Source organism: Austrofundulus limnaeus, unplaced genomic scaffold, assembly GCF_001266775.1.
Source record: "Austrofundulus limnaeus strain Quisiro unplaced genomic scaffold, Austrofundulus_limnaeus-1.0 Scaffold84, whole genome shotgun sequence".
In the NCBI taxonomy this organism is placed as follows: domain Eukaryota; kingdom Metazoa; phylum Chordata; class Actinopteri; order Cyprinodontiformes; family Rivulidae; genus Austrofundulus; species Austrofundulus limnaeus.
The window spans coordinates 1,436,807-1,445,629 of NW_013952486.1; the positions used below are offsets into that span (position 1 = coordinate 1,436,807).

Below are 8,823 nucleotides of genomic sequence, written 5' to 3' on the forward strand. Positions count from 1 at the left end.
CCTTCAGGGTGGATATAGCTCGCTAGCAGCCTCACACCAATGACCTAGTTGATGTCATCATTTACCCAGAATGTTTTGCGTGTAAATAAAATGGCTCCGTCCGTGTTAAAATATATTTTAAAAAATTTACAAAACTAAACAGCCTACAGTATTTTTGCAGTCTTTATTTTACAGTTAAAATAAATGTTTATCAAATAAAGTTTAATGTTACAACTAATCGTGGATCCCTTTAAGACGTTGCTGAATCGTTAATACAGTAACACTCGCATCGCTCTGCAGGCACCAACAAGCTTTCAATAACGCTGGGCGAACTAAAATATTTTTTCTGGCTTTTTCAGCTGCAGTTACCAAAGGAAGATAAATATTCCAGCAATAACTTGTTCTGTCTTGAGTTCTTTAATTTGTTGGACCGTTTCTAAGGATTGCCAAACCGATGTGTCCTAAAACACGTTTGAAATTCAAAAACCTGCACAAACCAKGACTCATTTTTTGTGAAGAGCCTGGATTGACCCCTGCAACTTTCTTATGAATAATTATGTATAGGTTTATTATTATTTTTGWGAACACAAAGTGGTCTGAATGAGCAAACTTTAGCAACCAAACAGAGATACAAATGATGTATATCGGAAGAGATGCAGTTACAACCTGTGGATGGCGGACATTCCTACCATTTGTCCTGAGTGTTCACTGCTTGTTGCACCGTGTAGCCGAACTCCTCTGCTGCTGGACCGCTGAAAATCTTCGCCCCTGCAGTGCCGACGTTGAAAGGCAGAGATGGACGGATTCTGACAGCTGGTGGAGGAGAAATAGGTCCAGAGTAGATWTGAGCTGACTACGTGTCAGAAATATCATTGGCTACAAATACCAGCATATTATCATCGTTTAGTTTTGACTCAGTCTGTCTTCATGTGCCTGTCTGTCACCAAAGTATTTCATGAAAAACTGGACAATTAAAAACACAGCTCTTCATCTATTGGAGTCTATCTAATTCAAAATGGCTGTCACAACAAATCAACATTATCCAACATAAAAATGTCCAGAACTCTGACAGTTTAACAGATAATGAGCTAAAATTTATTGTGGTCATWGCTGAAAGTCACTCACAGCACATACTCTGAGCGTTGTTTTGAGTTCAACTAAAACAGATAAAGCTTTGTTGAATGCTGAGTCAGCATTCATGATTAGTTTTAGCATTTAGCTGCCACACTGGTAATTTTAGCTTCAGCTATAGTTTTAATAGTTTTAGTGGTTGTGCACATTTTAGCTTTTAGCTACCACACTGAGAATGTTAGCTTTCAGTTGTTATTTTACTTCTTAGCTACTATTTTACTAATTTTAGCTTTTACTTACTGTTTTGTTGGTTTTAGCTTTTTGGTACCACACTAATTTTAGCTTTCAGCTGTTATTTTGTTAGTTTTCCTTCTTAAATACTGTTTTTATAATTTTAGCTTTTAGTGACAGTTCTGTTGGTTTTGCTACCACACTAATAATTTCAGTTTTTGACCAGTATTTTGATGGTTTTTATTTTTAGCTACCATTTTGCTAATCTTACCTTTATTATTTTTGATACATTGGCTTTTAGCTACGACACTGATAATTTCAATTTTTTAGCTATTGTTTCTATAGTTCACCTTTATACTGTTTTGCAGATCTTAGCACTTTGATTTAGTTTTTCACTGTTTTGTTAATTTTGTCTTTTCAGTTTTTGTTCTGATCATTTTAACTTCAKCACTTGAGTTTCAGCTTCAACATTTTTATCCAAGTTATTTACTGCATTTTCATAAAAATTAACCTTTTGTTGTTACTCTGAGGCTCACAGGAAAAACAAACTTATATCTGAGATAAATTAAGTTTTGCTGCAGCATTTCCTCTTTTGAATATGGTGTGAAATTCTTCCAAAACTAAATAAATGCACAGCTTGACTCACAAAGAGCAAAAAAACTGCAGGTTGTGCCTTTAACAAGAGGGTTGTTTCTCAACAGATTCACCTTCAGATGTTCTGAAGCCCCTCAGGTGGAAACTACCTGAGTGTAAATCCACAAGTCCACACAGGCAGGGCTCAGTTATCAACCTGCTCCTCTCCTCTGTCAGCAGCAGGAGGAATGTGGGTGAAAAACTGGAGCCAGGAGCCCTTCGCGCCACGCCTGTTTACCTGCAGCACGAAGCGGGCGCCTCATTCTGCACGGCCTGAGTTTTTGAACTGCACGAGGGGAGAAAGTTTATGTTTTGTATGTCTATAGTGARCCCGTTTCACTGCAGCCATGAAGGACTAATTAAAAAAATAAAACAAACCAAAATGAATAAAGTTCATCTGATGCGCCTCGGATGTGATGGAAATCCTTTTGAGTGCAAACTTTCCGAACCCAAACCGTAAGAAAACCTGACAAAACTTTYCCGAAAATGAATAAAACCAGTAGTTTTCATGTTCGGATAACGTTTRGAGAAGTTAAAACGAGTTTTCTACTTACAAAACACAATTAAAGCAAAGAAGACGTCCCCCMACACGCGCTCCATCCTCGTCCTCGCTTCCTTCGTTTGTTGTGACCGACTGAAGCCTCACGCTTGTCAAAGTCCGTGCACCGGAAGCGATGTCCTTATACGGAGTTTTTCTCTTCCTCCTTACCTGCAGATACGAACTTGTATCATCCGAGGGTGAGGCCTGTAAAACTTTACGCCTCAGGAGGAGTTTTACTCACAGACTCACAGATCTCGAGTTTAAAGTGCAAAAAAAAAAAAAAAAAAAAGTGAAATATTTACAGCCAGATGTAAGATTTCAAAACAGCAAACCAGCCCTTTAATTTAACCCTTGTTTTTAATGAGTGGAATTTAATGAGTGGATTAGAAGTGGGAGGGAAAGACTGGGAATTTTTATGACAGCAGCTCTATATTTGGATATTAGTTTAGTCTGGGAACTAATAAAACAATTGCCCAAAGAACACAATGCCAGTTCTGATGTAAGAATAATAGTAATAAAAAAAACTAAACCATTTTCCTTTATTGGAAATGATGTAAGAGCTTTAAATTAAAGACAGTCATGGCGGTCACAGAAGTTTAACTTTCAATTAGTGGTGCCATTCCATAAGAATAATTGGGAAAGAGTTAYAACTTGTTGCTCCACAGGGACAATCACAGCCTGTGATGTCAAACTGATGTGAGGAAATAGCATATGTGTGCCTCTCTAAGCAACAATTCATTTCAGATTTCTCACTTCTTAATCTGTGTTTGAAGATTCGACACAGACTCACAGAAAAAAGCCTGAATGTGTCCTGAATAATTGCRAAGGAAGCCTTGAGAAAAATAGCCTTCATGACTTCATCCAGGCTTCCTGTTTTAAACTGAAAGGCTTCATTGTGAAACCGGGGCTTAGGAATTTAAAAGATGTGGACATTTACCAGAAAGATTGGGGCTATAGTGTGGCAAAGGTGGGAAAAAAATTACTGGACTAATGCATTGCAAAGAGTTGCTTTTTTTGTAGTTAATCCTTCTTTGTCTTTTGAGACAGTTACTTGAATGACCTTTTGTTCCAATAAAACCTGGTCTGGATCTGGATTGTTCAGACAGGGAAGTAAAAATAGTGGAAATGTGAGCTTGTTGTTCCTGAAATTTGGATTAAATGAAAAAAAAAAAAWKARTAAAATTTAAAATAGTCCAGCCTGTACAAAAACTACATCTACGTGTCTTTATCTGAAGCAAGATATTTTTAGTTTTTGACAAAACTGTGCATTAGAAGAAAGAAGATTGTCTGAGAAACTTGCACAAAGTGCAAGGTAAGAGACTGGGTTCAAAAACAACTTCAATGTTTCTAATTTAAGCCAACGTTGTGTCATCTATTGTAATGTGTGCTCAATAAGGTTTAAAAGTCCAAAGGCAACTTGTGTCTGAATTTAACATAATATAAACTGAAAATTGATTTAAACATTATTTAATTCAGTTCATCTGGCTCTCACTCCTCCTCCGCTCCCCAGCTCTGACTCATATAAGTCACTGGATGGGTTGGAGAAGCTACGAGCAAGTTTAGCTTTTACATGGAAATGAAGCAAAGTGGTTCCTGGAAAAGACGACGAGCTTCTGTTTGTGCTGATAAAATAAGACCGAACTGCGTTAAGTCCCTCTCTCTGCTAAAGGAAGCCCAGTTTCCTCAGTTGAATGCTCTTGTTGAAGTAGGAACAATGCCAACATGTTTAGACAATCTTTGTTTATCACAAAGGGCGATCTAGAGAAAAGTATTTAGAGCTAAATGGTTTTGTCAGTGCGAGGTCATTGTTAAAAATCCCCTCTGAAAAGGCAGCGTGAATCATACCAGGTTTCCCAGGAATGGATGTTTGGAAACTTTTACAACTTACTTCTTTTGACATCTTCAGACTTTCAAGTTTTGTAAAAACAACAGAGGGATTTAATGGTTGTACCCGGCCCCTTCCCCCGTCGGATTTTAATAAACAATCTGTAAATGGAGGAGTTTATCACCAGGAAAATGACAAAAAAAGAGAGAGAAAAGGTTCACAGCAAGGCAACTCAAATGTGACAACATGACTGAAAGGGATGAGGCGTTTGTGGTATAGTGCCTCATAATTTTTTATTTGTTTTCTTTTTTTGTTGGCTTCCAGATGAAACGAAGCACCACAACAATTTGTAGCCCCGAGAATTACCACACGACAATCAGCTGCTGCAWATGAGCTGAGCAGAAACATGAAATAACTCAAAGGGTTGTAAAAGTATGGCAATAAATTTTACAAATAACTGTGGCATTGTTGTTATTCCCTTAACAAAAAGAAGTTTACTTTAAGTACAAATATACTTAAGTATATTTCCCCATGTGTACTTTAATTCATCAAGTACTCTGACTACTAATTAGTGTACTTCTTGGGACTAAATTGGTCTACTAYAAGTTTATAAAAGTACACTTTGAAGTACACTTAAAGTAATCTTATAGGCATACAGCTGGTTTCTAAACTTTAAGTATTTAGTTTATGAAAATACACTGCAGTCTGATATTAGTTTATTAATATTACATTTCTAGTCCACCGTATTTGTTGTTTTTTTGCCTTTCAGCTCCTCCTTTCTTCAGGATGCAAAGTTGAGGAGATGGTGATTCAAACCAGCAACCTTCCAATCRCAGGCTCGCCTTCACTAACCTCTGCACCACCCCTCCTCCCCTCCGCTGTTTGGTGAATACACAATMTATTTTCAAGTGTACTGAAATAAACCTAATTTTAAATAGATTTGAGTATTTTAATTGACTCCACTAAACTGTCCCACCTCTTACACCATTGCTCACTCATAAGTTATTCATAAAGCTGACCTGTTCTTAAAAACATCCATCCATCCATTCATCCATCCATCCATCCATCCATCCATCCATCCATCCATCCATCCGTTCATCCGTTCATCCATCCATCCATCCATCCATCCATCCGTTCTTCCTTTCAGAGTCACGGGGTCACTGATGCCCATATCAGTAGTCCCTATGCGAGGGGCGGGGTACACCCTGGACAGGTCACAAGTCCATCCCAGGAAAAACATACAAAACAGAGTTACCAGTCTGTGTGAAAAAGTACTTTTTATGTACTACTTAAGTACTAGGGATGTAAATCACCAGCTTTATCACGATACAATATCACATCGATGTTTGGATGACGATTCGATATTTCTTGATATCACAAAGTCTGTCACAATATGATTTCGATTCAATTTAATTCACGTCTGCGATCGATATAATGCGATATCATRTCCCACTGATGATATCACATATGATATSGATTCACACTGAGCATATGATGACAATATAGATCGGCATTTTCATTTTGCCTCGATATAACTGAATCATGAACCATTCAAATTGATACAGTATATTGATTTAGATCGATGTATCATTACACCCCTATAAATTACTGGTTAAAAGTTTAAATAATCTATCCATCTATCAATTATCTATACCTGTTTATAGGGTCACGGGGGTCACTGGTGCYCATATCCAGCAGTCACAGTGTGAGGGGCGGGGCTCACCCTGGACAGGTCACAGGTCCATCACAGGGCCGCACATAGAGACAAACGAGACAAACAACCATTCACTCTCTGTCACACATAAGGACAATTTAGAGTTATCAATTAACCTAACAGTCATGTTTTTGGTCTGTGGGAGGAAGCCGGAGTACCCGGAGAGAACACGCAAACTCAAGTTTAAATAAGTATAGGCTGAATACACTTATACTTTTAGTAGTATAAGCCAAGTATAGGTAACTTTATTAAGTACACCTTTGATAAGTAAACTGAAAGTATACTCTCTTGTTTTTAGTTTGAACTTAAAGCACACTAGCATATACTTGTATACTTTTTGGTAAGAGTGTTGAAGAGTGAAAACCAGAAGAAACAGAAAATTTGCTTTAAAGTGAAAAAAACACCCACAAAAAAAAACCCCAACAACTTTCACATATTTTTTTCTGACAGTTTAACAAAAGTTAAACAGAAAATCTGCAGATTTACAGATTTTTGTCACCCCATTTGTTTTAAATATATATGTTCTCTCATGGAGAAACTTGCTTTACAGTTTATTTTAGAGACATGTCTGGATGAGCAGCCCACAGGTTTAATCCCTCCTTTTACACCCATCTGCTGACCAATGGGAATCTGCGGCTCAGGTCTGACATAGTTTCATTGTGAGGCACAGAGTCAGGCTCGCTGAGGTCATTAAACAGACGAGATGGGAACAAATGCAGCCATCATCCTGTCACATGACCGCTTCCCAGTTTCACACAGCTGATGTTCAAACAATGCAAACGTGGCTCTTGATGATGTTACAGTTTGTTGGCGCTCAGTGGTTTGCAGAGGAACAATGTTGCCTTCTCAACACATGCACTCAAAATGCATTCTCGTTTCTGCTGTCCTTCAAAATAAATAAATTAATTAATAAAATAAAATAAAAGGCGCAAACGTAAAATTCACAGCAGCATCAATCACTCTGCGGTTCAGATGAGCTCCACAGCTGCACGTTGGCAGTAAAGTGGATGCAGACTTGTGGAAAGGTTTGTGTCGTTTCTCTGCACAGAACTCTTACTGACAGATGGGAAAAATTAACTMTATTGCACCCCATTTTTTTCTGGATTACAGTAAACTGGTATGTTTAAGGCGTGGTGGAGGGTTGTTTTGAACGAATCTTGCATGCAAGATGGGAAAAACAGAAATGCACTGTGGTGTTGTGTTATTCACTTTAAAATAATGCAGATCACCACTAATGTCCATCAGCTGCAGCGGCCATCTTGAATTGGCTTCACTTGGTTGTAATGTACATCCAGTGATTGTTTTCTTTCACTTGCTCTTTACTGTAACAAAAAATATATATCTGTGGTTTGTTGTTGAGCTGAGAGGAATGTGATCGTTTGACTGTTCATCATTCTTCTCTAAAACAAATTCAACCGCCGAGAGCCTTCAAGGCCGCTCCACATGACAACTCTCTGAACACGAACCACCGCAGAGGAAGAGGCCAGCAGGTTTTCATTAAACAAAGGAAATGACAAAACGCTTATCAGGGAAACGTGGAGCGGGCTGGAGAGTGAGAGGAGTTTATCTTTAACGTTCAGACTTTGTCACAAAKATGAGAACTCTGCTTGTTTTCCACACATACGCTGATGCTTTCAGTGGTTTAAACAATTCAAAAACAATTATTCCTTTTGTATATGTTTGGTTTTCAGTCACAAAAGAATGAATGATCTGCAAATGTTTTATAAGCACAAGTAAACAACAAAAAGCCATAAAAGGGTTAAAATGTTTGAGTTATGAAGTGTGTACCTCCAAAAAACAATCAGAACCTGAATATAAGAGCTGGCAAAAATAAAAATTTTCATTTAAGAAAATGAGCAACAAGCAATAAATAACATTTACCTGAATGGATTTGTAAACTACTGAGCCTTAATTATTGTTGATGCTTAATAAAGTGTTATGAAAGCATTAATAAAGCCTTTTAAAAAGTGCTCTTTTTGTAGTRAGACTGTGAATTACTTATATTTTGTAGTAATATTACGTTTTCAAACTTTACTTGTTTTAAACATTTAGGATTTTGTTAAGTTCTTGGCAAACTTAAACAAAATGTGGAAACTTCTTTATCATCTTTAGACATAAATGATTACAAGCTATAAAATGTAAGTCAGGGAAGAAAATGTAAACATGGTGGATATTTAAAATATTTTTAAAAAGCCTGGTCATGTACATAAATAACTTAAAAAATAAACGTAAACACAATATTTCTGAAATAATCTATCTTATGCCTGAGTTTTTCCTTCTTATTTAATCAGTTTTATACACACAACTGGCAATTTATTATTCTAAAATGTTAAACTCTTTACAGTAAAATATAACATTATGTAAATATGGTAAATAACATCAAGCAAAGRATTCAATTTATCAATTCAGTCAGACATCTAGATGCTATAAATCCTTTAAAAAATCTCCTTTTACAWTTTGTTTTTGTTCATTTCAGCAGAATTTAAATGAGCCAATATGTCTGCACAACACTGCACAAAGTTACCAGCAGGTGGCAGAGTTTTTCCTTGCARAGCAGACAAAACAAACCTTTTCACCCTCCTGCTTCCCTGGGGTCAAACTGATCCGAGGTCTCAGTTTTCAAACTAACATCTTGTGGGTCATTTTAAAAAACACAATTCATGCACTCAAGTCCTTTTACTGGTACTAATGGAAAAAATGTATTTAGTTTAGGGCTGCGAAATTAATTGAGTTAACTCTGATTAATTTTAGAGCTGTATGGGCATAGATTAAAATTTTTTAATAGTGATTAAAATGTACAATCACTTTACTATGGCTGAATATGTATGG

At 36.9% G+C, this 8,823-nt stretch overlaps 1 protein-coding gene across 1 annotated transcript in view; it reads right to left on the reverse strand.

Moving 5' to 3' along the window:
* Nucleotides 1-2,737, reverse strand: part of itga2.2 (integrin, alpha 2 (CD49B, alpha 2 subunit of VLA-2 receptor), tandem duplicate 2) — a 25,651-nt gene extending 22,914 nt beyond the window's left edge. The window contains exons 1-2 of the mRNA XM_014011760.1: nucleotides 2,469-2,737; nucleotides 669-792 (exon numbers count right to left, since the gene is read on the reverse strand). Of these exons, the coding sequence (XP_013867214.1) occupies nucleotides 669-792; nucleotides 2,469-2,514 (170 nt within the window). The 5' untranslated portion in view covers nucleotides 2,515-2,737. The remainder of the gene's footprint in view (nucleotides 1-668; nucleotides 793-2,468) is intronic.
* Nucleotides 2,738-8,823: the final 6,086 nt, after the last annotated feature.